We start from the raw sequence: 27,548 nt of genomic DNA, 5'->3' as shown, positions 1-27,548 counted from the left end.
ATTTACGCCTTGATTAATAAGAAGTTTTAATGAATCAGATGGGTTATAGGATATTATTAGCTTCATATAATCATTCATTTCCAATGTTTGAGAGAGCATAGATGTTGCTGCCATAAGAGCAGTTTCTCCATAAATATTAGTGAATTCAAGCTCAGCACCACTTTTAATGAGGAGTTGGAGAATATCAACCTGATTATACAAAATTGCATCAAAGATAGGAGTTTTACCATCAATACTTGCTGAATGAAAGTCGAAACCATGATAAATCATATATTCTACAAGTTCATAAGAACCAATACTAATTGCTTCAGCAAAGATTGAATAGTGATCTTCCTTTGGGTAATACTTGATTAATTCCTTTACAATTTCAATATACCTCCGTCTTATATAGAGCTTGACAGAATCCATATAAAGAATGGGGTGAAATTGTAAGATTAACTTCATGAATTCTGTATTTTTGCACATGAACAATACCGATTTAGCCATGTGGTTGCTTTGATTTACATCAGCACCACCTTCCAGAAGCATTTTGGCTCCAACGTAATTATCGGTAATTATGCATTCTGACAATGGTGTTCCAACTTTATAATTAGTATGATTTAGATCGGCACCATTATCGATTAAGAACCTTAAAACTTCGTAATTCTTTAAATATTTAAATATTATTGTATCTCCATCATAATATGATGGAAGATCTAATGAGGCACCATGGTTAACGAATACTTGAAGGATTTGAATAATCGTTCTTGTATTTGTTTGATATTTAATCGCGTTGATTGGATATTGTAAATTATTATTACAAATATCATAATTTCTTTTTTTGCTTAATAAAAGGTCAACAATTTCTGGTGTACTGTATGCAACTGCATAATGAAGAGGGATCTCTCCATATCTATCTTTTGCCCCAAGATCAGCTCTATTTTCGATTAAGAATTTTGCAGCTGCAGGGTTTTTTATCAGAGCAAAGTGGATGGGGAGAATGCCATCAATATTTTCTGTTTTAATACTTAATTTCTTTTTAAAAAGGTATTTGATCATACTTGCATTTGGATCGATTTTCGAATCTCTAACAGCTGCATGATGCATTAAAGTGTTATTTTGAGAATCAAGAATATTGAGTTTCAATCCACAAGAAACACAGTAATTCAACATTTCATGATTACAATATCGAACAATAGCATGAACTGGATAATATTCGACATAATAATTTGACTCTGAATCAATAATGTGTTCTGGATTAAACCATTCCATTCCCAAAACTGTGGATGGACTAACAGTTAAGGAAATTTTTTGAGCAAAATTTGAGCCTTTTTCTATCAATAATTTTAGCATTTCTAGGTCATTACAAAGCATTATTGGATGAATACCATCAAAAACAATATTAACATCCATACCATTATTAATACAATATAGGACTTGAGATGTGTTTCCATCATAAATTGATTTTAAAAAATTGAAAATCACAAATAACATTGGTTCGGAGATAAACTCTTGATATATTAGATTTTGATCACCTTCAAAAAGAGTTCTAAACGTCGCCATTTGATATTCAATAATTTCCCATGTACTGACTGTTATTTTGAAATTAGAAGTAATGCTATCAAGCATTTCTTTGTAACATTTGTCTTCTGACGCAAGGTCGCTCAAAACTGCTCTTAAAGTTTTTCCATTACTGAAAATAATATCGCTAATTTTTCTTTTACTTTTATCATTATTTGAAGAATAAGAACTTGAAGAATGAAACATCTTTTCTTTCAATAATTGCTTCTGTCAATTTCGATATACTTACATTTCTTATCAACAATTGATACAATAAAGCATAAATTTGACCTTCTGATTCATTTGGTTTTACGATATTTACATATGCATAAGTAAGTAAATCATATTTGTCAATAAATTGATCATCAACATTTTCGAAAAAGAATGAATAATACTGAGAATTGAAAATTTCAATTGATTTGTGTATTAACTCAACTTTGATTTCATCGCTGGCTTTTTTAAAGTATTGTTTCATTTTTTCACCTTCATCATTAATATTCCATTTATGATGAAAGAAATATTTACAGACTTGTGTTTTAATCAATTCATCAGATGATTTAAGAGCTAAGTCAAGTGGAAATGATACACTATTGTTTTGATCAAGTAAGTAAATACTATATTGAAAATGATTTTGAACTAATAAAGAATTAGAATTCTTAATACAATAATAAATAGATGTGTTTCCAAGTTCATCTTTTATTTTGTAATCAGCAGGTAATTCAAGTAACGCCATTGCCAATTCTGTAAAGTTATTTTCACATGCATATATCAAGAGTGTTTTTTGATCCCTTTTTCAAATTGGCATCTTTGATTAAATTATTGTTTTTAATTTCATCAATGATAATTGGCTGATATTTAACATCAATTTCGTGAAATGAAAATAATGCATTCTTTATACTGCCGTAATAAAGAAAAATAGTATGAATTACAACAAATGAATTAAAACTTTCTTTTATATCGAGATCAGATAAATCAATATGTAATTTCATACGACTAACTACAATTTTTTTAGATGAAGAATAATTATAAATGTCAAAGCTATGAATAATTCCATTTTCTTGACAATAATTAATATAAGCTTGAGGATCCTCTTTTTCCGGAATAATCTTAAGAATTCTGGGAGTTCATTTGAATCTAATTCATATCTTTTGATAGTTGGATCAGATTTGTAATAAAAAAAATTAATCCTTTGTAAAATGTCTAAATGCTTTGAAAATTGTTTATAAATTTCATCCAAATGATTTAAATATGCAGCGTTCTTGATGAATTTTGCATGTAAGCTCCACTCCATCAACCAAAAAAGTGTCATTTCGCAACTACGATTATTTTTAATTCAAATACTGTTATGCCTCAGAAATAAAAATAATCATAATCAAGATAATTCCAATTTTATATACTTTTTGGGTCATAAAGTGCCCGTAGAAAACAAACAAAATTATCAATATTTTTTTAATCCGAAATTTGATGAATGCTTTCATTAATTTGAAGGCATAGAGTCAAATTTCATTCACAAAGAAACAATCTATTACGAATAACAGCAATAAATGAATGAAAATGAACGACAGCTATCCAAAAACTTTTAAATTTAATACAAATAATTTTGAAACAAGAAATTACATTTGTTCTGTTACATCTACAAAATATGATAATTCTTAACATTACATATTATCACTACACTATAACCATGAAGCAAAAATATTTCCGAAATCAAGATAAATGAACGAATTAACGAAAAAGGAATGTTTCATAATACATTATTAAGTGAAAGTAAATCAGAATTTCAAAATGATGCTGGAAAACCGAACAACTTTGTTGAAATTTCGGAAGATAATTTTTCGGAAAACGAAATCGAATTAAATCATAATCATAAACTTAACAACAATAAAAATTTACTTGAAAATAATGGATTTAGGATTGAATTATCTTATATTCCTGAGAAAACCTATTCATATTCATGGAGATTTGAATATAATATTACTTTTTATAACATTCCAGGTAATTATATGTATTTATATTTTTATGTTGATTCATTACAAAAAGATTATGAGTACTATTACACAAATGGCAAAACACAATTAAATGAATCTGATTATATTTATATTTACGGTTTAGATTATGGTGACCACATATTAACTTTACAAGCCAAATGTGATGATCAACAATCTAATAATATATCTTATGAATTTTCATTTGGATATACAAATAAACTTAATCTATCAAACTTAAATATAAATTCAACTGAACTAAGGAAAAATATTGATCAAGAATTGACATTATCAGGAATTGCCAGTTATTCAAAAGGAAATTCAACAGCTACAATTATGTATTATTTCAACAAAAATGATGAAAATCCTAATTCAACCAATGTCGAAGTTGACTCTAATGGTACAAATTTCTCCATCTCAATCAAAATTCCCAGTGATTTACCAGAAACCACAAATACAATTTATTTTTATTTAGAAAAAAATTATTCAATAAGCAGAATTTATCATATTTCGTTCAATATTACAAGAATTTCAATTAAAATCATCGTACCACCGAAAGAATTCTATTCATATCAATCAACAGAAGGTTTGAATGTTAGTTTTGAACTATATAATATTCCTGTTGATTCTGTGGAAATATACTTTTATTTTGATTCATTACTAAAAACTACGAAACAATATGAAACATTAAATTGTTCAAACTATAATGATTACGCATCGATTGATTTTCATGGATTAGATTATGGTGATCACATATTAAAATTGCAAGCTAAGGGTTCAAATCAATATTCTGATAATGTAACTTCTGAATTTTCATATGGATTTACAGATAAACTCGATCTACCAAGTTTTGATATTAGCCAAAGAGAAATCACAAAGGACGTTGATAAAGATTTTACATTATCAGGAAGAGCTAGATATTCAATTGGATAATCAACAGCTACAATTATATATTGTTTCAACAATAATTTTGAAAATTCAAATACATTCACGGTTGAAGTGGATAAATATGGTAAAAATTTCGAAAAAATAATCCATATTCCAGATGATTTACCACAAACCAGAAATACAATTAATTTTTATTTAATAATAGATGATTTTAATAGTAGAACATATAGTATTGGTTTTGATATTATAGGATTTCCAGTTGAAATTTCCGTTTCATTTGAATATATTAGCAAAATGTATTCTTTTCCACCGCCAATGAATTTGCTTGTTGGATATATTATATATTATGTTCCAATTGATCCAGTAGAGTTATTCATTTATATTGATTCAGAACAAAAGGTTAAATATGTATATTTTCAATATGGCAGTGAACCAAGTTTTAAATATAAAACGATTGACATTTGGGATTTAGGTTATGGTGATCACACAATAACTTTGCAAGCTAAGTGCCATAGTCAGTATTCTATGAATAATTCTTTTGAATTTTCAATTGGATATACAGATAAACTTAATCTATCTAATTTAAGTATAAATACAACCGAAATTATAAAGATGAGTAATCAAACATTTACATTATCAGGAACTGCAATATATTCAAATGGAGAAAACAATGCCACAATTGTATACTACTTCAACGAAAATTCCAAAAAATCAAATTCATTCAGTGTTGAAGTGGATTCAAGTGGTAAAAATTTCTCTAATTCAATCAATCTTCCTAATGATTTACCAGAATTCACTAATACAATTCATTTATATTTAGAAAAAGATACTTTAAAGAGCAGATTATATAATATTTCATTTGAGTACATTTATATACATCCTAACATCAGTATTGTTACAATTCCTAAGCCATCATATTTGAAGAATACAGATAACAACATCACAGTTAATGGAACTGTTTCGGATCGTGGTGGTGAAGATCAAATTGATATATATTGCAAGTTTGATAATGAAAGTGAAATTAAAATGACATCAGAACCAATCGAAATCATTGATCAAAATGGAAATTATTCATTTAATTTCACAATTCAAATTCCATCATCATTCCAAGAAGGATCTCACAAAATATATATATGGGCAGTTGATTCTACTCTAATAGAATCAGAGCATCTACAATATGAATTTATTTTCAATCATAACAGACCATCTATCTCTATCACAACAAATAACAATCAAGAACTTCGACGCGGGGTCAACGAACAAATTGAAATCAAAGGAAACGTTACCGATCTTGATGGAAGTGATAAAGTTTCAATAAAATACTATTTTGATGATTCTCATTCAGATCTCCCTCTCCAAACGATAACAATTTATAATTCCTCAAATCATGAATTCACTAAAAACATCAACATTCCATCATATTTGAGTGAAGGTATTCACAAAATCACGATTTATTGCATGGATGAAGATATTAAGATATCAAATGAAGAAACCATCAATTTCACATATATATTCAACAGTCTATCTCTCATTGTCATCAAAGAACCGCAATCAGTATACCACAATAAAGTTGATACAAATATCTCTGTCACAGGAACATTCACAAACGACAACAATGCTGAACATGTCAACTTCTATTACGTCCTCGACAATAGTGATCGACATGAAATTGAAAATGTTATAATCACAAATGAACATGATTTTGCATTTTCTATTGCAGCATCGGAATACTTTGCTCAATACAATATAGACAGTAATCACACGATTTTCATTTGGATTGAAGATAGCTTCGGCAAATTATCATCAAACTACAGTAAAACATTTGAATTTGTTTTCAATACACCAATTATTTCTGTTTCAACACAAAATAGTATTACATTCTACAGAACTACAAACAAATCAATAAATATCATCGGCACAATTCAAGATTCAGACTGTACAGGTAGCATCTCAATTTTTTACAAATTTGATGAAGATTTATATCCAGAATTACCTTCAGAAGAAATGAGTTCAGAATGCATTATCCCTTTTTCTAAACAAATTGAATTTCCATCAACATTATCTGAATCTCTTCACAAGATCACAATTTATTGTTGTGATGAGCGTAACAAGAAATCAAACGAAGAACACGTTACTCTATATTACGAATACAATCCACCAGAAATAGTTGTGGACGAATTCGATAATGGTATATATCATCGAGGTTTGAACAGTAGTATTCATCTTGAAGGTAAAGTTATCGATCTTGATGGTTTTGGTAATGTAACAATCAACTTTTACATTGACAACAACATCATTTATATTAAATCTATTGAAATCTTAAATGTTAATGAGCATCCATTTACCATTGATTTAGAATTCCCTTCAGAACTTAATGAATCATTACATTATTTTAAAGTCATTGCAGTTGATGAATCAAATAAATCATCCAATACTTTTCTATCGACATTTGAATATTATTATAATTCACCATCAATATCATTAACAACGAGAGATAATCAAACACTCATCAAAGATGTCAATAAAAAGTTTTATATTTATGGTGTTGTTGAAGATCTTGATGAGATTGGAACATTAACAATAAAGTACAAACTTGATGAAGATATATATAAAGATTTGGCATCTTTTAGTATTTATGACAGTAATTCTCGTCCGTTCTCAGAATATGTTCCTCTTGATTCTGTTTCATGTGGTCTTCATTCATTTGATATCTATGTTGTTGATGATGACAACAAATCATCTTCACATCAACCATTAATGTTTTTTCTAGTTCCCAACAGTATAAAAGATGACAAACATAATAACATCTTTTCAATTCCAAAAAACATTTTTTCATTAACATTAACCTTATGTAAAGCTTGTAAATAAACATTTTATTTCATTTTTCCCCTCAATTTTAAGCTCAAACGGTTAACTGACATAGATATTGCAAAAAATTAGAAAATGCATGAAACAGGTAAATGAATCATTAAGAAATGTTTGAGATTTTTATGATATAATTATTAGATATCATTACTCCACTTAAAAAAAATTTTTTATAACAATAAAATAATAAAATTTTATAAAAAATAAAAAACACAATTCATTGTTTGTTCTCATTCTTTGACTTAGCGTTAGAAATTATTTCATATTGAATAATTGTCATGATGGAATTAAATGATTCTGAATGATGATGAATTGCTGAAAGAACTATAAAACACAATACTTTCATGTACTATTTCGTATTTTCTGAATTTGGGTCAACAGAACATAAAATTATTTTCAAGATTGAATAATAAGAATCAAAACTTCTATTCATTACTGCAAGAAATAATGATCGATATTTGTCTTTGATAGGAATCCAGTGTTTATCGCAAAAATCAATGAATTGATCAATGTATCGGAATGAGTTGATTGATGATGCAAGCATCAATGGACTCATGTTTTCATTGTTGTAAACAATGTATTTCTCTTGAACATGAAGACAAATGTATGTAATTTCACGATCATTAGACAATGCAGCATAGTGAAGATATGAATTTCCGTCTTTGTCAACAAAATCTGGAAATACATATGATGCAAGTGCTCGCATAGAAAGTTTCTTATTCATCTTGATTGCGAGATGGAAATAACTCATTTCATTGTCAAACTTCTTGTTGAGATCACAACATTCGTTTTGGAGAAATGCTCTTATTTTGTCTGTGTATTCATTCTCGATACAGATCTGCAATGGCGTCTTTCCGTTATATTCCAAATCAGCATCTGCACCTGCAGTGATAAGTAATGCCAAAAGAGCCGGATTTTTATTATATTTAATAACGCACATAACAGGAGTTTCTCCATATTTATTCGCTTCATTTACATCAGGGTACTTGTCATTGTTCTCAAAGATACTATTGTGCACCGCATAAAACCATTCGTCATCGTGCTTTGAAATATATGTAAATAAAGTCTCATCACTGTCTTTTAATTTTTCTCGGAGTTCTCTTATTTCTTCTTGATTTATTGTCAAAGGAGGAAGAGATAATGGACTCAATACATTCCAAGCTGAAATAAGTCCATTAATAATTGCATTTTGTGTTACATTATGGCCATTTTTATTTAATGCATGGTAATTTACGCCTTGATTAATAAGAAGTTTTAATGAATCAGATGGGTTATAGGATATTATTAGCTTCATATAATCATTCATTTCCAATGTTTGAGAGAGCATAGATGTTGCTGCCATAAGAGCAGTTTCTCCATAAATATTAGTGAATTCAAGCTCAGCACCACTTTTAATGAGGAGTTGGAGAATATCAACCTGATTATACAAAATTGCATCAAAGATAGGAGTTTTACCATCAATACTTGCTGAATGAAAGTCGAAACCATGATAAATCATATATTCTACAAGTTCATAAGAACCAATACTAATTGCTTCAGCAAAGATTGAATAGTGATCTTCCTTTGGGTAATACTTGATTAATTCCTTTACAATTTCAATATACCTCCGTCTTATATAGAGCTTGACAGAATCCATATAAAGAATGGGGTGAAATTGTAAGATTAACTTCATGAATTCTGTATTTTTGCACATGAACAATACCGATTTAGCCATGTGGTTGCTTTGATTTACATCAGCACCACCTTCCAGAAGCATTTTGGCTCCAACGTAATTATCGGTAATTATGCATTCTGACAATGGTGTTCCAACTTTATAATTAGTATGATTTAGATCGGCACCATTATCGATTAAGAACCTTAAAACTTCGTAATTCTTTAAATATTTAAATATTATTGTATCTCCATCATAATATGATGGAAGATCTAATGAGGCACCATGGTTAACGAATACTTGAAGGATTTGAATAATCGTTCTTGTATTTGTTTGATATTTAATCGCGTTGATTGGATATTGTAAATTATTATTACAAATATCATAATTTCTTTTTTTGCTTAATAAAGGTCAACAATTTCTGGTGTACTGTATGCAACTGCATAATGAAGAGGGATCTCTCCATATCTATCTTTTGCCCCAAGATCAGCTCTATTTTCGATTAAGAATTTTGCAGCTGCAGGGTTTTTTATCAGAGCAAAGTGGATGGGGAGAATGCCATCAATATTTTCTGTTTTAATACTTAATTTCTTTTTAAAAAGGTATTTGATCATACTTGCATTTGGATCGATTTTCGAATCTCTAACAGCTGCATGATGCATTAAAGTGTTATTTTGAGAATCAAGAATATTGAGTTTCAATCCACAAGAAACACAGTAATTCAACATTTCATGATTACAATATCGAACAATAGCATGAACTGGATAATATTCGACATAATAATTTGACTCTGAATCAATAATGTGTTCTGGATTAAACCATTCCATTCCCAAAACTGTGGATGGACTAACAGTTAAGGAAATTTTTTGAGCAAAATTTGAGCCTTTTTCTATCAATAATTTTAGCATTTCTAGGTCATTACAAAGCATTATTGGATGAATACCATCAAAAACAATATTAACATCCATACCATTATTAATACAATATAGGACTTGAGATGTGTTTCCATCATAAATTGATTTTAAAAAATTGAAAATCACAAATAACATTGGTTCGGAGATAAACTCTTGATATATTAGATTTTGATCACCTTCAAAAAGAGTTCTAAACGTCGCCATTTGATATTCAATAATTTCCCATGTACTGACTGTTATTTTGAAATTAGAAGTAATGCTATCAAGCATTTCTTTGTAACATTTGTCTTCTGACGCAAGGTCGCTCAAAACTGCTCTTAAAGTTTTTCCATTACTGAAAATAATATCGCTAATTTTTCTTTTACTTTTATCATTATTTGAGAATAAGAACTTGAAGAATGAAACATCTTTTCTTTCAATAATTGCTTCTGTCAATTTCGATATACTTACATTTCTTATCAACAATTGATACAATAAAGCATAAATTTGACCTTCTGATTCATTTGGTTTTACGATATTTACATATGCATAAGTAAGTAAATCATATTTGTCAATAAATTGATCATCAACATTTTCGAAAAAGAATGAATAATACTGAGAATTGAAAATTTCAATTGATTTGTGTATTAACTCAACTTTGATTTCATCGCTGGCTTTTTTAAAGTATTGTTTCATTTTTTCACCTTCATCATTAATATTCCATTTATGATGAAAGAAATATTTACAGACTTGTGTTTTAATCAATTCATCAGATGATTTAAGAGCTAAGTCAAGTGGAAATGATACACTATTGTTTTGATCAAGTAAGTAAATACTATATTGAAAATGATTTTGAACTAATAAAGAATTAGAATTCTTAATACAATAATAAATAGATGTGTTTCCAAGTTCATCTTTTATTTTGTAATCAGCAGGTAATTCAAGTAACGCCATTGCCAATTCTGTAAAGTTATTTTCACATGCATATATCAAGAGTGTTTTTGATCCCTTTTTCAAATTGGCATCTTTGATTAAATTATTGTTTTTAATTTCATCAATGATAATTGGCTGATATTTAACATCAATTTCGTGAAATGAAAATAATGCATTCTTTATACTGCCGTAATAAAGAAAAATAGTATGAATTACAACAAATGAATTAAAACTTTCTTTTATATCGAGATCAGATAAATCAATATGTAATTTCATACGACTAACTACAATTTTTTTAGATGAAGAATAATTATAAATGTCAAAGCTATGAATAATTCCATTTTCTTGACAATAATTAATATAAGCTTGAGGATCCTCTTTTTCCGGGAATAATCTTAAGAATTCTGGGAGTTCATTTGAATCTAATTCATATCTTTTGATAGTTGGATCAGATTTGTAATAAAAAAAATTAATCCTTTGTAAAATGTCTAAATGCTTTGAAAATTGTTTATAAATTTCATCCAAATGATTTAAATATGCAGCGTTCTTGATGAATTTTGCATGTAAGCTCCACTCCATCAACCAAAAAAGTGTCATTTCGCAACTACGATTATTTTTAATTCAAATACTGTTATGCCTCAGAAATAAAAATAATCATAATCAAGATAATTCCAATTTTATATACTTTTTGGGTCATAAAGTGCCCGTAGAAAACAAACAAAATTATCAATATTTTTTTAATCCGAAATTTGATGAATGCTTTCATTAATTTGAAGGCATAGAGTCAAATTTCATTCACAAAGAAACAATCTATTACGAATAACAGCAATAAATGAATGAAAATGAACGACAGCTATCCAAAAACTTTTAAATTTAATACAAATAATTTTGAAACAAGAAATTACATTTGTTCTGTTACATCTACAAAATATGATAATTCTTAACATTACATATTATCACTACACTATAACCATGAAGCAAAAATATTTCCGAAATCAAGATAAATGAACGAATTAACGAAAAAGGAATGTTTCATAATACATTATTAAGTGAAAGTAAATCAGAATTTCAAAATGATGCTGGAAAACCGAACAACTTTGTTGAAATTTCGGAAGATAATTTTTCGGAAAACGAAATCGAATTAAATCATAATCATAAACTTAACAACAATAAAAATTTACTTGAAAATAATGGATTTAGGATTGAATTATCTTATATTCCTGAGAAAACCTATTCATATTCATGGAGATTTGAATATAATATTACTTTTTATAACATTCCAGGTAATTATATGTATTTATATTTTTATGTTGATTCATTACAAAAAGATTATGAGTACTATTACACAAATGGCAAAACACAATTAAATGAATCTGATTATATTTATATTTACGGTTTAGATTATGGTGACCACATATTAACTTTACAAGCCAAATGTGATGATCAACAATCTAATAATATATCTTATGAATTTTCATTTGGATATACAAATAAACTTAATCTATCAAACTTAAATATAAATTCAACTGAACTAAGGAAAAATATTGATCAAGAATTGACATTATCAGGAATTGCCAGTTATTCAAAAGGAAATTCAACAGCTACAATTATGTATTATTTCAACAAAAATGATGAAAATCCTAATTCAACCAATGTCGAAGTTGACTCTAATGGTACAAATTTCTCCATCTCAATCAAAATTCCCAGTGATTTACCAGAAACCACAAATACAATTTATTTTTATTTAGAAAAAAATTATTCAATAAGCAGAATTTATCATATTTCGTTCAATATTACAAGAATTTCAATTAAAATCATCGTACCACCGAAAGAATTCTATTCATATCAATCAACAGAAGGTTTGAATGTTAGTTTTGAACTATATAATATTCCTGTTGATTCTGTGGAAATATACTTTTATTTTGATTCATTACTAAAAACTACGAAACAATATGAAACATTAAATTGTTCAAACTATAATGATTACGCATCGATTGATTTTCATGGATTAGATTATGGTGATCACATATTAAAATTGCAAGCTAAGGGTTCAAATCAATATTCTGATAATGTAACTTCTGAATTTTCATATGGATTTACAGATAAACTCGATCTACCAAGTTTTGATATTAGCCAAAGAGAAATCACAAAGGACGTTGATAAAGATTTTACATTATCAGGAAGAGCTAGATATTCAATTGGATAATCAACAGCTACAATTATATATTGTTTCAACAATAATTTTGAAAATTCAAATACATTCACGGTTGAAGTGGATAAATATGGTAAAAATTTCGAAAAAATAATCCATATTCCAGATGATTTACCACAAACCAGAAATACAATTAATTTTTATTTAATAATAGATGATTTTAATAGTAGAACATATAGTATTGGTTTTGATATTATAGGATTTCCAGTTGAAATTTCCGTTTCATTTGAATATATTAGCAAAATGTATTCTTTTCCACCGCCAATGAATTTGCTTGTTGGATATATTATATATTATGTTCCAATTGATCCAGTAGAGTTATTCATTTATATTGATTCAGAACAAAAGGTTAAATATGTATATTTTCAATATGGCAGTGAACCAAGTTTTAAATATAAAACGATTGACATTTGGGATTTAGGTTATGGTGATCACACAATAACTTTGCAAGCTAAGTGCCATAGTCAGTATTCTATGAATAATTCTTTTGAATTTTCAATTGGATATACAGATAAACTTAATCTATCTAATTTAAGTATAAATACAACCGAAATTATAAAGATGAGTAATCAAACATTTACATTATCAGGAACTGCAATATATTCAAATGGAGAAAACAATGCCACAATTGTATACTACTTCAACGAAAATTCCAAAAAATCAAATTCATTCAGTGTTGAAGTGGATTCAAGTGGTAAAAATTTCTCTAATTCAATCAATCTTCCTAATGATTTACCAGAATTCACTAATACAATTCATTTATATTTAGAAAAAGATACTTTAAAGAGCAGATTATATAATATTTCATTTGAGTACATTTATATACATCCTAACATCAGTATTGTTACAATTCCTAAGCCATCATATTTGAAGAATACAGATAACAACATCACAGTTAATGGAACTGTTTCGGATCGTGGTGGTGAAGATCAAATTGATATATATTGCAAGTTTGATAATGAAAGTGAAATTAAAATGACATCAGAACCAATCGAAATCATTGATCAAAATGGAAATTATTCATTTAATTTCACAATTCAAATTCCATCATCATTCCAAGAAGGATCTCACAAAATATATATATGGGCAGTTGATTCTACTCTAATAGAATCAGAGCATCTACAATATGAATTTATTTTCAATCATAACAGACCATCTATCTCTATCACAACAAATAACAATCAAGAACTTCGACGCGGGGTCAACGAACAAATTGAAATCAAAGGAAACGTTACCGATCTTGATGGAAGTGATAAAGTTTCAATAAAATACTATTTTGATGATTCTCATTCAGATCTCCCTCTCCAAACGATAACAATTTATAATTCCTCAAATCATGAATTCACTAAAAACATCAACATTCCATCATATTTGAGTGAAGGTATTCACAAAATCACGATTTATTGCATGGATGAAGATATTAAGATATCAAATGAAAAACCATCAATTTCACATATATATTCAACAGTCTATCTCTCATTGTCATCAAAGAACCGCAATCAGTATACCACAATAAAGTTGATACAAATATCTCTGTCACAGGAACATTCACAAACGACAACAATGCTGAACATGTCAACTTCTATTACGTCCTCGACAATAGTGATCGACATGAAATTGAAAATGTTATAATCACAAATGAACATGATTTTGCATTTTCTATTGCAGCATCGGAATACTTTGCTCAATACAATATAGACAGTAATCACACGATTTTCATTTGGATTGAAGATAGCTTCGGCAAATTATCATCAAACTACAGTAAAACATTTGAATTTGTTTTCAATACCAATTATTTCTGTTTCAACACAAAATAGTATTACATTCTACAGAACTACAAACAAATCAATAAATATCATCGGCACAATTCAAGATTCAGACTGTACAGGTAGCATCTCAATTTTTTACAAATTTGATGAAGATTTATATCCAGAATTACCTTCAGAAGAAATGAGTTCAGAATGCATTATCCCTTTTTCTAAACAAATTGAATTTCCATCAACATTATCTGAATCTCTTCACAAGATCACAATTTATTGTTGTGATGAGCGTAACAAGAAATCAAACGAAGAACACGTTACTCTATATTACGAATACAATCCACCAGAAATAGTTGTGGACGAATTCGATAATGGTATATATCATCGAGGTTTGAACAGTAGTATTCATCTTGAAGGTAAAGTTATCGATCTTGATGGTTTTGGTAATGTAACAATCAACTTTTACATTGACAACAACATCATTTATATTAAATCTATTGAAATCTTAAATGTTAATGAGCATCCATTTACCATTGATTTAGAATTCCCTTCAGAACTTAATGAATCATTACATTATTTTAAAGTCATTGCAGTTGATGAATCAAATAAATCATCCAATACTTTTCTATCGACATTTGAATATTATTATAATTCACCATCAATATCATTAACAACGAGAGATAATCAAACACTCATCAAAGATGTCAATAAAAAGTTTTATATTTATGGTGTTGTTGAAGATCTTGATGAGATTGGAACATTAACAATAAAGTACAAACTTGATGAAGATATATATAAAGATTTGGCATCTTTTAGTATTTATGACAGTAATTCTCGTCCGTTCTCAGAATATGTTCCTCTTGATTCTGTTTCATGTGGTCTTCATTCATTTGATATCTATGTTGTTGATGATGACAACAAATCATCTTCACATCAACCATTAATGTTTTTTCTAGTTCCCAACAGTATAAAAGATGACAAACATAATAACATCTTTTCAATTCCAAAAAACATTTTTTCATTAACATTAACCTTATGTAAAGCTTGTAAATAAACATTTTATTTCATTTTTTCCCCTCAATTTTAAGCTCAAACGGTTAACTGACATAGATATTGCAAAAAATTAGAAAATGCATGAAACAGGTAAATGAATCATTAAGAAATGTTTGAGATTTTTATGATATAATTATTAGATATCATTACTCCACTTAAAAAAATTTTTTATAACAATAAAATAATAAAATTTTATAAAAAATAAAAAACACAATTCATTGTTTGTTCTCATTCTTTGACTTAGCGTTAGAAATTATTTCATATTGAATAATTGTCATGATGGAATTAAATGATTCTGAATGATGATGAATTGCTGAAAGAACTATAAAAACGCAATACTTTCATGTACTATTTCGTATTTTCTGAATTTGGGTCAACAGAACATAAAATTATTTTCAAGATTGAATAATAAGAATCAAAACTTCTATTCATTACTGCAAGAAATAATGATCGATATTTGTCTTTGATAGGAATCCAGTGTTTATCGCAAAAATCAATGAATTGATCAATGTATCGGAATGAGTTGATTGATGATGCAAGCATCAATGGACTCATGTTTTCATTGTTGTAAACAATGTATTTCTCTTGAACATGAAGACAAATGTATGTAATTTCACGATCATTAGACAATGCAGCATAGTGAAGATATGAATTTCCGTCTTTGTCAACAAAATCTGGAAATACATATGATGCAAGTGCTCGCATAGAAAGTTTCTTATTCATCTTGATTGCGAGATGGAAATAACTCATTCTATTATCAAACTTCTTGTTGAGATCACAACATTCGTTTTGAAGAAATGCTCTTATTTTGTCTGTGTATTCGTTCTCGATGCAAATTTGTAAAGGTGTCTTTCCTTGATATTCCTGATCTGCATCTGCGCCTCCTCTGATCAACAATGTTAAATATGCAGGATTTTTGTTATATTTAATAACACACATGATAGGTGTTTCTCCTGATACATTTTGGACATTTATGTCAGGAATCTTTTTCTCTTCAACAATGATAGAATTGTATAATTCAAGGAATATTATATTGTCATTCTTAACAATATACGTAAATAATGTTTCTCCAGTAACTTTTATCTTTTTGCGTAACGAGTCTAGAGATTCGTTGTTGATGAGCTGAGTTTTGATACCTAGATATTTTAATTTGTTATATAGTAAAATATTCCCATTAACAATTGAGTTTTGGAGTAAGTTATTATGAGATTTATTTTCGGTATTAATATTTGCATCACAATCAATTAGAAACTTAATAAGATCGTTCATATTGTTGATGTTTGGCATATTCAAATGATTATTTCCAAATTTTCCTCTTGAAAGAAATGATGTTGCATACAATATAGCTGTTTCTCCATTAATATCTGTATTTTCAAGATTGGCACCACTATTAATAAGTAGTTTGGGAATATCAATTTGGTTAAATCGTATTGCATCAAAAATTGGTGTCATCCCATCAATACTTCGAGAGTCAAAATCAAAATTATGATCAATCAGATATTTAACCATATCATAAGAACAAAGGGATATTGCAGCATTATATATTAAATAATGGTCTTCTTTCGGATAATATCTAATCAATTCTTTAGCAACATCAAGTCTTCTGTTTAAAATATAAAATTTTGGTGCATCAAAGAAAAGTATTGGATGATATTCAAGAACCAGTTTCATAAATTTAGGATTGAAACATTCAAATAAGTTAGATTTTGTGTCATGATTACTTTCATTGACATTGGCTCCGCCATCAAGAAGCATTTTCGCCCCAATATAATTATTTTGAGAAAGGCAATGAGAAAGAGCTGTATCTTGTTTCAAATCTTTCTTATTCAAGTCAGCCCCATTATCAATTAAGAACTTTAACACATTATAGTTTTTCAGATAATCAAATAATATTGGACCGCCATCGCTAAATGAAGGGGAATCTAATGAAACTCCATATTTTACAAGTACCTGAAGGATTCAAATAATGATGCCGTTATATTTCTGATTAACAATCATGTTGATTGGATAATCTAATTTAAAATCTTGAATATCATAATTCAATTTTTTGCTTAATAAAAGATTGACAATTTCTGGTGTTCCATGTGCAATAGCATGATGGAGTGGAATTCTTCGATCATTTCCAATTGCTCCAAGATCAGCTCTTTTTTCAATAAGGAACTTCACAGCTTCGAAATTCTTCATCACTGCATAATGAATTGGTTGAAATCCATCAATATTTTTCGCTTTTATGCTTAGTTTCTTTTTATAAAGAAATTTCAACATACTTGCATTTTGATCGAAGATACCAAACTTACTTCCATAAGAATTAATTATGCTGCTTGTGTCAACATAATCTAATTTTTTGAGAATATTCTCAATCGAATTTTGATAGTTTGGTAAATGATTTAAAGCATATTGATTAATCATCGCAGCAATTTGATATTTATTGAAGTTTTCTGATCTATATGCAGCATAATGCATCAATGTATTTCCTTGTGAGTCTAATATATTAAGATTCAATCCACATTTGATACAATATTCTACAAGATCAACTCTCCATTGATAAACTATTGCATGGATTGGACAGTATTCTGTATAATATTTTTTATCCGAATTATACCAATCAACTCCTTCTTCAATTGAAATTTTTCTAAAATCTGAAGGATTTAATGTAACTGATATTATGTGGTCAAATTTTGATCCTTTTTCAATCAATATTTTTAAGATTTTTAATTCACGGCAAACCATGATTGGATTTTAAGACAGGAACTTGTCAGAAATTTAAAACCACTATTTGAGCACTTTCCGAGACTGTTTTTGTCAGAAAGTATGCATTTTTCTTATTGTCGACGATAATTTAAGGGTGCACTTACCACTTTCTGGTATCTTTATTTTAATAGTAGAAAAGTATAGCAGACATATTAGGTATTATATAGTGATTTATAATTAGTTTCTCCTGACCAAAAATATTAACTCTTAAACTTAGAATATTGGGATAGAAAGCTTATGTGTCAAAAAATTGAGAGAATGTCAGAAAATGGTAAGTGTCCCCTTAAAAGTTCAAATAGATTTGAATAATGAAAGGTACATTCACTATTTTTGACAAAATTTTAAATTTTCATGGGGTTGTAAATCTTATAATAACTAGATGAATAAGGAATGAATCCCAGTATAATGTGCATCATTATATTAAACACTATATGTAAGGCTAATGATTCTATTAACACTTATGAAGATCTATAGTATTTGAGCAGATAAATTTGATAATTTCCAAAACTCTTATATTTCAAAATTAAAGTGTGCGAATGCATTTAAATGAGAGCAAAAAGAGATTGATGCTGTTAAAACTAGGTGTTAATTTGCAATTATTTCGCATCACAAGAACTACCCAGTAAATTCGGCTATCTTTCTTTGCAATTATTCTCCATTATACATATAATATAATGGTTAGGGTTTGAAGAAAAGTTACTAGAGAATTATTGACTTTTGAAATAATGCAGAATTTTACTTGAAGAAATCATTAATTTATGAGTTCCAAATTGCTAACCATGACGAAAGATCATTAAATTTGCTACAATTAAATACACTTATTGCAGAATTAAGATTTTTGAAATTAAAAGTTTGAAATATTGCCTTTTTGAATAAAAATTTAAATTTTATTATATAATCATGATAATATCTTATAGAAATTAAAAGAAAATATTTTAAACCATTCAAATATTTTGAATGTCTTATCAATTTAAAATATTAAAAGATAGCTTGATTTTATCATCATTAGTTGTTATCAAAGTTTTCTTCTTTTGATGAACAACAGTAAATAATTTGTTAATTACTTGTCTTCCTTTTTCGCAGCAAAATCGAAAGTTATGATGATAATCTTGCTGTCAATTTTGAAACTCTCTGATTTACAAGTAAGCATTCCTTTGGAAAAGCAGTCCTATTCTGTTTTCAAGATATTTTAAAGCCCCCATTTCATACAATGCGCAGATCTATTCGAAATTGCAAGAACTCTCAAGAAAAATGCTGCAGCAAAGAAGATTCCATAGTTTCTAGCATCAAAAATTTACAACCTTAATACAACAGTTAAAGAGAAGCTCGAAAAGAAAATATTTAACCATAAAGCTGGAAACCATTCGATATCTACTATTGGATCTAATAAAAAGTTAATTATAACATATTTAACATGCTATTTGTTGACTTTGTTCCATTATATTACCATATATATCTTTTTGAAATCTAAAATATTTTTACGATTTTAACCATGTGTTGTTGAAACCATATATCAATCTTAGCTAAAGTATAGTTTATGAGTCTGTCACCATCTAACGTATGAATTTTCAAAAATGTCAAATATGTTCATTTTTTCTGTAGATTCGGCCATAATTTCACGTTGTTATACTATTCAACTATTATTTAATATTTTTATCGATTTAAATATATGATGAGATGCTTAGTTCTCCTGGAAATCGATTTTTAATCGCAATTTTAACTTTCCAAAAAAATTCAAAAATAAAAATCCCTCTCAATTTTCTAACTTTTATAACTCGCCAAATCTCTAGCCAAATTTTTTTTGCCCGTATAAATATTGTTAGGCACTATATAGGGATGCTATTTATCCTATTTTCATCCCATTTTACTGTTATCGCCTAGTGAATGTACCTTTGAATAATGTTATTTGAATATCTATTAAATAATTTGAAAAAAAAATGAGATTCAAAAATAAAGAATAAAATTTATAAAATAATATTAATTTGTTAAGTTCTAGAAGTAATTTCACGTTGAATAATTGTCATGATGGAATTAAATGATTCTGGATTATGATGAATTGCTGAAAGAACTAATGATCGATATTTGTCTTTGATAGGAATCCAGTGTTTATCGCAAAAATCAATGAATTGATCAATGTATCGGAATGAGTTGATTGATGATGCAAGCATCAATGGACTCATGTTTTCATTGTTGTAAACAATGTATTTCTCTTGAACATGAAGACAAATGTATGTAATTTCACGATCATTAGACAATGCAGCATAGTGAAGATATGAATTTCCGTCTTTGTCAACAAAATCTGGAAATACATATGATGCAAGTGCTCGCATAGAAAGTTTCTTATTCATCTTAATTGCGAGATGGAAATAACTCATTTCATTGTCAAACTTCTTGTTGAGATCACAACATTCGTTTTGGAGAAATGCTCTTATTTTGTCTGTGTATTCGTTCTCGATGCAAATTTGTAAAGGTGTCTTTCCTTGATATTCCTGATCTGCATCTGCGCCTCCTCTGATCAACAATGTTAAATATGCAGGATTTTTGTTATATTTAATAACACACATGATAGGTGTTTCTCCGAACTTATTTGCTTGATTGGTATCAGGAAATCTTTGATCATTTCCAATAACACTCACGAAAAAGTTGATAAATACTTCTTCATCATGCTTGACGATGAAAGTAAATAAAGTTTCGCCACTTTCTCTCGCCCTTTTGCGAAGTGTTTCCAAATCATCGAAATTTATTTTGCCTGATAAACTAGCATACTTTCTTCCCCTTTTGAAATACATATTTCCATTAAGTAAGGCATTCTTGAATATATCATTACCATTTATATTTATGGCATGAATATTCGCATTGCTATCGATTAGGTGAGATATGCAGTCAAAAATGTTTGTAATAGTAGTAGGCTGAAATAAATGAGCTTGAAGCTTGTCTCGAGAAAGTACTGATAATGCAAACATCAGAGCTGTTTCTCCATAAATATTTGTTAACTCGAGATTTGCACCGCTTTTAATGAGTAATTGGAGAATATCAAATTGATTCAATGCGATTGCATCAAAGATTGGTGTTTTCATCTCAATACTCCTTGAATTTATGTCAAATCCATTATCAATCATGTATTCAACCATTTCATAAGATCCAATACTTATTGCTGCATTAAACATTAAATAATTCTTTTGCTACATCGAGAAATCTTATTTGAATATAATATTTTGGTGCATCAAGATAAAGAGTTGGATGAAATTTTAAAATATATTTCATTAATAATGCATATCGACATTCATATAAATTTGATTTTGTGTCATGATTACTTGCATTAATATCGGCACCTCCTTCTAAGAGCATTTTGACTCCTACAAAATTCTTATTATTCAAACAAACCGCAAGGGCTGTATCTCTATTTTTATTTAAATTATTTAAGTCAGCGCCATTATCGATTAAGCATTTTAATACTTCATGTTTGTTCAAAAAGTCAAATAAAATGGGACCACCATCAGAAAATGAAGGATAGTCTAATGAGGCTCCATATTTGGCATATACCTCAATTATCCTAATAATGTTATTATCGAATTTTTGATTCATTATCATGTTAATTGGATAATCTAATAAATGATCCTGAATATCATAGTTTATCTTTTTACTCATTAAAAGATTTACTATTTCAGGAGTGCCATGTGCAATTGCAAAATGAAGTGGAATTCTTTTATCGACTCCTATTGCGTTAAGATCAACTCTTTTTTCAATCAGGAATTTTACAGCTCCGTAATTCCAAGTCACAGCATAATGAATTGGCTGATATCCATCAAGATTTTTGGATTTAATACTTACTTTCTTTTTATAAAGGTATCTTGCTTTGCTTGCATTTGGGTCAACTTCATCTGATATACTTACAGCATAGTGCATTAATGAATTTTCTTGAGAATCTAATAATTTGAGGTTAATACCTGTTGAAACACAATACTCCAATACTTCTAATCTTCCAGTAAAAACAATTGCATGAATTGGACAGTACCAAGTATGATACATAATATCTGAATTATAAAATTTAGCATCATAAAAGGCATTAATTTGTCTAAATTCAGCGGGATTGATGTTTAAACAAATCTTATAATCCAATTTTGATCCCTGCTCAATTAGAAAACTTGCCATGAATACATTATTGCACATCATTAATGGATGAATTCCATCCATAACTACGTTAACGTCCATGCCATTTTCAATAAATTCTAGAACTCTTGCCTTATTAGACAAAAATATGGATTGAAAAAATTGATAAACTAATAATTTTTCTTTGGGAATGTTTCTAAATTTATGAAGAGACAATATTTTGAAATACATGTTCTGAACATTAGGAGCTAATAATCCCCAATTTGGTATTCTAACTTTATAAATTTTTGTTATATAATCAAGCATTTCTTGATAGCGTTTGTCTGTGGGCGCAAGTTCAATTAAGACTTCTTTTGGTGTTCTTCCATCGCTCAATGGAAAATTCATACTTCTTCCGAGTTGCTGTGATGCAATTAATTCGAAAAATTCAACGTCTTTCCTTTTAATTACCAATTCAACTAATTTTGATTTATCAGTGGATCTCTTATACACCATATTTAGCATCAAACTATATTTACATGGAGAAAAAACATTTGGAGTAACAATTTCTGAATAGGCAATTGCCATTAAATTGTATTTATCAATAAATTTATCTTCGACCATTTCTAAAAAGTATTTTGCAAACTGGTGAGATTCATATTTCAATGACATTCTTATAATTTCAGCTTTGATTGTATCGCTTTCTCTTAAAAAATATGTGTTCAATCTCATTTTGACTCTGTCATCAAGGAAATTTGCTTTGAATTTGAAATAGTATTTACAAACGAGTTCTTTAAGTTCAATGTTACTTGATTTGAGTGCAATATCAAGTGGAAATGTTCCATCGTTGTTTTCTTCTAGTAAATTAATAGAGTATTGAAAATGATGATGAACTAATTCAATGTTTGCATTCTTGATGCAATAAAAAATTGATGTATTTCCTTTATCATCTTTCATGTTGTAGTCCGCATGCATTCCAAGCAATACTCTTGCCAAATTAGTACAATTATTCTCACATGCATATATTAACAATGTTTTTGATCCTCTTTTCATGTTTACATCTTTAATTAAATTATTATATTTGATTTCATCCAATATGATAGTTTGTCCTCTTTCATAAATTTCATGAAAAGAAAATAACATACTTTCTATACTTCCATAATAAATCAATAATTCATTAATATCAATAAATGTTTGGAAAATTTCTTCTTCATATTGATTTGCAAAAAGAAAATATCTATATAAATCATCAAATTCTATGTTTTCTTTTAGGGAGTCAAGAAAAAACTGCACAATCTTAATATTTCCTTTAAATACGCAATAAATTAAATACTTGCTTGGATCTATATTTTCTGGAATCAAATACATTGCCTTATCAATACCATCTGAAGGAAAGTTATGTAAAAAGTTAATTGCATCTATAATATATTTTGTTGTATTTCGATCTCCAAATATATTGAAAATAGTGTCATTAATATTCCATTTGTAATCATCGCTTGCGATCGTTTCAAAGAACTTTTTATATCGTGCAATTTTCGTAGGAAAGTATAAGCTCATAGATTTTCACGTCTTATTAATTTTTGACAAATAAAGTTAAACCTTTCAATTTATATATTGTATATTTTTATTGTCTAAACATATTTTAGAGTTTTGTTTTGATAGATATTTGTTAGATTTACATGTCATTCTTCATTGAATCTAAAATCACAAGCTATTAATTTTCAATGTAATTCAAATATTTTATTCATGAAAAATTCATTAAAATTTGGAACAATATTTAATTATATGATAGAGGTTAATTTTTTGAAAAGTGCGGGTATTTAACCCGCCAATTGAAAATATACTTTTTCTTTATCACATATATTATTTTAATATTTTTTAATTTTAAAACACATCAATTTCAGATACCGTATTGTCACTTTTGGATATTTTTATCATTTTTTAAAATGCTACATTTCCTACTCACCACTTCATATTCTTCTTTACAGTGCAAGAACAACAAGGGCAATGATGTAGACTGGTATGCGTTATTTAAAATGCCAACGTTAAAAGATCGAAACCCGAACCATGCAACTGGAATGGCCTTCTTTTACACAGATCCATCAACCAGTTTGTCCGAGGCGCCATCTGATGTCGGCTCTATGAAGAATAACCCTTTGTATAACACGCTTGCCCCGATGTATTCTAACAATCCTGAAGTCGGCTACATGATTATTTCGGACCAACCACCACACAGAACATCTAATCCCTCTGACACATATGCACACAAAAAGGGCGTCCTTATTTTCGATAAAGATAATGGTCTTTACCTTGAACATTCAGTTCCACGCTATCCAAATGATCCAAAAGTTACAACTGAGTACTCATATCCTGACACTGGCACTAACTTTGGCCAAGCAATGCTTTGCACATCTTTAACTCATCAACAAATCAACGATTGGGCCTATGGAATGTTAATTGAGCGTGGATACGTAGTTTCCTACAATGCACCTTCTTTTACTGATCTTAAGATACCAAATCTACGACAAGTTATCGATGGAAAATGGATTGAAAGCCAAGTTCAAACGAAAGTTACAGATATCAATTTAAAGACACGTTCTATCAAGCTATTCTCCAAATGCAGGTTCTGGGGACAAGACTTGTACCACGATCTCGTTGCACCAACCTTCCAAACAAATGTAATTTCAGAAACATGGGCAAGAGGACCAGGAACAATGACATCCGACTGCAGTTCGAGATACCACTCAAACAACATCCTTACAGTCAGTATAAACGGCGTTCAATGGACAAGAATGAACGATCACTCCAAATGGGCCGTTGCAGGCGATTATATCTGCATCGGAGGAATAAATCGCCAGGATAAACAAAAGGAACGTGGTGGAGGAACTTGGTGCATGAAAGATGCAAAATTTGCTGCATTAATGAGAAAAAGTGCTATTGAAGTTGAACAGTGCCCTTAAGCATGCATTGTACAACTTAATACAGCATTTATCTATTAATTTTATAATCAAATAAAATATTCTAATACCCACTTTCATTCCTTTTTGATTATCAAATTTACAAGTTTAGAATAAAGAAATGTTCTTTAAACTTGTTTAATTTTTTAATAAAGACTTCTAAGCTAAAAATCGTAGCTTTCTATTTTGAGTCCATGAGGCAAATTTAAACTATAATCAATAGCTCTATATATGCTACTCAACACAAATTACTTACCCGATAATTATAAGAATCATATCACAAATCGATATGATATCATGCAAATAGGATAACTTGCCATGACTACAAATATATAATCGTATTTGGATCTCGCATTTCAATATATAAAGAGTTTGATAAAATATTTGAGACTTCAAATTTCATCACTGAAGTTCCCACAAAAACCAAGCAAGTTGTAATGATAAAGACAACCACACAAAACATACACTCTAATGAGAAATATTGTGAAAAAATATCATTCGAATATGGAATGAATCAGTGAAGAATTGAAATACTACTATCTTCTTGCACTAATCATTCTTTTCCAGATAGTTTTGTTATCGAATACTGTAGCCTGATATTGATTTTGAGCTCAAAATTTGTCATTTATGTCAGAAATTGATTTGACCACAAGCAGGTTAAATCATTTCTTGCATTCAGGAGCAAATAAGATTGTTGATACTGTTAACTCAACAGTTTTTGATGCTTGGTCTCAAATAAATGAATTTTGCCAAAGTTATGAATCAATCTATACAACTTTTGCGATTTCAAACTATCTAGAAGTAAGAAAATACGCACAAGATGATTCCACGAACAAATTCATTTCAGAAAGGAACGAATTATTAAAAAAAGGAATAATTTCATTACAAGACCATTTAAAATACGGAAATTTAAGTCTTTTAGCAGGAGATTTCTTTCAAGCATTATTAGCATATAGTAGTTGTTTACAGTATTCAGCAGAATTGTCAAATTTCCAGAAATATTTAATATTTATTTGCCTAACTCACTACAACATGTTTGAAACAGCACTAGAACTGATAGAAAATAATTTGCAGTAATTGCCAGCCGAAATACAATTCGATGCTCTTTTTAGAACTTCTATTTGCCTCAGAAATGTCAAAAGATACAAATCATCGCTAGAATTATTTCTAAAACTTGCATCTATATCATCAGGTGCCTCCAAAATTACGTTAGCAATCGAAGTTGCAGAATCATACTTATTATTAGGAGAATACGAAGAAGCCGTCAACTATTTATCGCAATTTGATAATGGTTTAAGCGCAGATTTGATTACAGAACAGTGTTATATCATGCTTTTGTCAGATAATATGGAAATATGCGAAAAAGCAATTCAGATTGGCTTTTCTTCATCATTTACTTCTCTTTCATCATCATTACAATACGTTCTTATACGTCTTTTGTGCAAAGCCAATAGATTAATTGATGCATTGCAATGTATCAAAATGTTGTTGCATAAACGACCACAATACGCTGAAGTTTGGTTCACTTTAGGACTTATTTATACATTTGGTGCCCAATATGATGAAGCTCTTCATGCTTTTCAGAAATCAATTTTATTTAAACCGAATTTGATAGAAGCATGGGCAAATATAGGTACAATATTCGAGATGAAGCCAGAGAAAGGTGATGCAATGCAGTTATATAAAAAAGCAATGGATGTTACTAAAGCACAAGTTTATTTTCGACAAAAATTAGAATTACTTGAATCTTCTATCGAAAGTAAGCCTGTTTTCGTAGAACTGAATGATACTGACTATTTTATAACACCTGGTAAGGAACAGGAGATAGAATACCTTAAGAAAGTGCCTGTAATTCCTCAGAATTTACTTACTTTAATATGAATTAATAAAATTGTTTTGTTATTTTATAAATTCACAACTTTTTATTAATATAAATATATTACTTTCATGTTATAAAACTGATTATAATAAA

General features: G+C 28.6%; 10 protein-coding genes across 10 annotated transcripts, besides 3 other annotated features; 4 read left to right on the top strand and 6 right to left on the bottom strand.

Moving 5' to 3' along the window:
* Nucleotides 1–5,024: 5,024 nt before the first annotated feature.
* TVAGG3_0732000 (S-layer like family, C-terminal region-containing protein) lies at nucleotides 5,025–7,280 on the top strand (the record flags this gene model as incomplete). Its single annotated transcript, XM_001302359.1, has 1 exon — nucleotides 5,025–7,280. The coding sequence occupies one exon, from the start codon at nucleotides 5,025–5,027 to the stop codon at nucleotides 7,278–7,280; it is 2,256 nt and encodes a 751-aa protein (XP_001302360.1).
* A 346-nt stretch (nucleotides 7,281–7,626) lies between these two features.
* TVAGG3_0731990 (spectrin binding) lies at nucleotides 7,627–8,775 on the bottom strand (the record flags this gene model as incomplete). The annotated part of the gene is made up of 1 exon (XM_001312310.2): nucleotides 7,627–8,775. One exon carries the CDS (start codon nucleotides 8,773–8,775, stop codon nucleotides 7,627–7,629), a length of 1,149 nt encoding a protein of 382 aa, XP_001312311.2.
* Nucleotides 8,776–9,329: 554 nt separating this feature from the next.
* TVAGG3_0731980 (spectrin binding) lies at nucleotides 9,330–9,755 on the bottom strand (the record flags this gene model as incomplete). Its single annotated transcript, XM_051244566.1, has 1 exon — nucleotides 9,330–9,755. The coding sequence occupies one exon, from the start codon at nucleotides 9,753–9,755 to the stop codon at nucleotides 9,330–9,332; it is 426 nt and encodes a 141-aa protein (XP_051091153.1).
* Nucleotides 9,756–16,127: 6,372 nt separating this feature from the next.
* On the bottom strand, nucleotides 16,128–17,534 carry TVAGG3_0731970 (spectrin binding; the record flags this gene model as incomplete). Its single annotated transcript, XM_001312307.1, has 1 exon — nucleotides 16,128–17,534. One exon carries the CDS (start codon nucleotides 17,532–17,534, stop codon nucleotides 16,128–16,130), a length of 1,407 nt encoding a protein of 468 aa, XP_001312308.1.
* A 204-nt stretch (nucleotides 17,535–17,738) lies between these two features.
* TVAGG3_0731960 (spectrin binding) lies at nucleotides 17,739–18,509 on the bottom strand (the record flags this gene model as incomplete). Its single annotated transcript, XM_001312306.1, has 1 exon — nucleotides 17,739–18,509. The coding sequence occupies one exon, from the start codon at nucleotides 18,507–18,509 to the stop codon at nucleotides 17,739–17,741; it is 771 nt and encodes a 256-aa protein (XP_001312307.1).
* Nucleotides 18,510–18,618: 109 nt separating this feature from the next.
* Nucleotides 18,619–18,643: a mobile genetic element.
* Nucleotides 18,644–18,784: 141 nt separating this feature from the next.
* Nucleotides 18,785–18,817: a mobile genetic element.
* A 24-nt stretch (nucleotides 18,818–18,841) lies between these two features.
* Nucleotides 18,842–20,425: a mobile genetic element.
* A 90-nt stretch (nucleotides 20,426–20,515) lies between these two features.
* TVAGG3_0731920 (spectrin binding) lies at nucleotides 20,516–21,661 on the bottom strand (the record flags this gene model as incomplete). Its single annotated transcript, XM_001312305.1, has 1 exon — nucleotides 20,516–21,661. One exon carries the CDS (start codon nucleotides 21,659–21,661, stop codon nucleotides 20,516–20,518), a length of 1,146 nt encoding a protein of 381 aa, XP_001312306.1.
* Nucleotides 21,662–21,678: 17 nt separating this feature from the next.
* Nucleotides 21,679–23,594, bottom strand: TVAGG3_0731910 (spectrin binding; the record flags this gene model as incomplete). Its single annotated transcript, XM_001312304.2, has 1 exon — nucleotides 21,690–23,594. One exon carries the CDS (start codon nucleotides 23,592–23,594, stop codon nucleotides 21,690–21,692), a length of 1,905 nt encoding a protein of 634 aa, XP_001312305.1.
* A 953-nt stretch (nucleotides 23,595–24,547) lies between these two features.
* TVAGG3_0731900 (deoxyribonuclease II protein) lies at nucleotides 24,548–25,744 on the top strand (the record flags this gene model as incomplete). Its single annotated transcript, XM_051244565.1, has 1 exon — nucleotides 24,656–25,469. A coding segment is annotated over one exon (814 nt), but the record flags the coding sequence as incomplete, so codon positions are not given.
* Nucleotides 25,745–26,203: 459 nt separating this feature from the next.
* TVAGG3_0731890 (uncharacterized protein) lies at nucleotides 26,204–26,653 on the top strand (the record flags this gene model as incomplete). The annotated part of the gene is made up of 1 exon (XM_001312302.2): nucleotides 26,204–26,653. One exon carries the CDS (start codon nucleotides 26,204–26,206, stop codon nucleotides 26,651–26,653), a length of 450 nt encoding a protein of 149 aa, XP_001312303.1.
* A 270-nt stretch (nucleotides 26,654–26,923) lies between these two features.
* On the top strand, nucleotides 26,924–27,457 carry TVAGG3_0731880 (tetratricopeptide repeat domain domain-containing protein; the record flags this gene model as incomplete). The annotated part of the gene is made up of 1 exon (XM_001312301.2): nucleotides 26,924–27,457. One exon carries the CDS (start codon nucleotides 26,924–26,926, stop codon nucleotides 27,455–27,457), a length of 534 nt encoding a protein of 177 aa, XP_001312302.2.
* Nucleotides 27,458–27,548: the final 91 nt, after the last annotated feature.

This window comes from Trichomonas vaginalis, chromosome III, assembly GCF_026262505.1.
Source record: "Trichomonas vaginalis G3 chromosome III, whole genome shotgun sequence".
Classification (NCBI taxonomy): domain Eukaryota; phylum Parabasalia; order Trichomonadida; family Trichomonadidae; genus Trichomonas; species Trichomonas vaginalis.
This window is presented reverse-complemented; position numbering and strand designations above follow the sequence as displayed.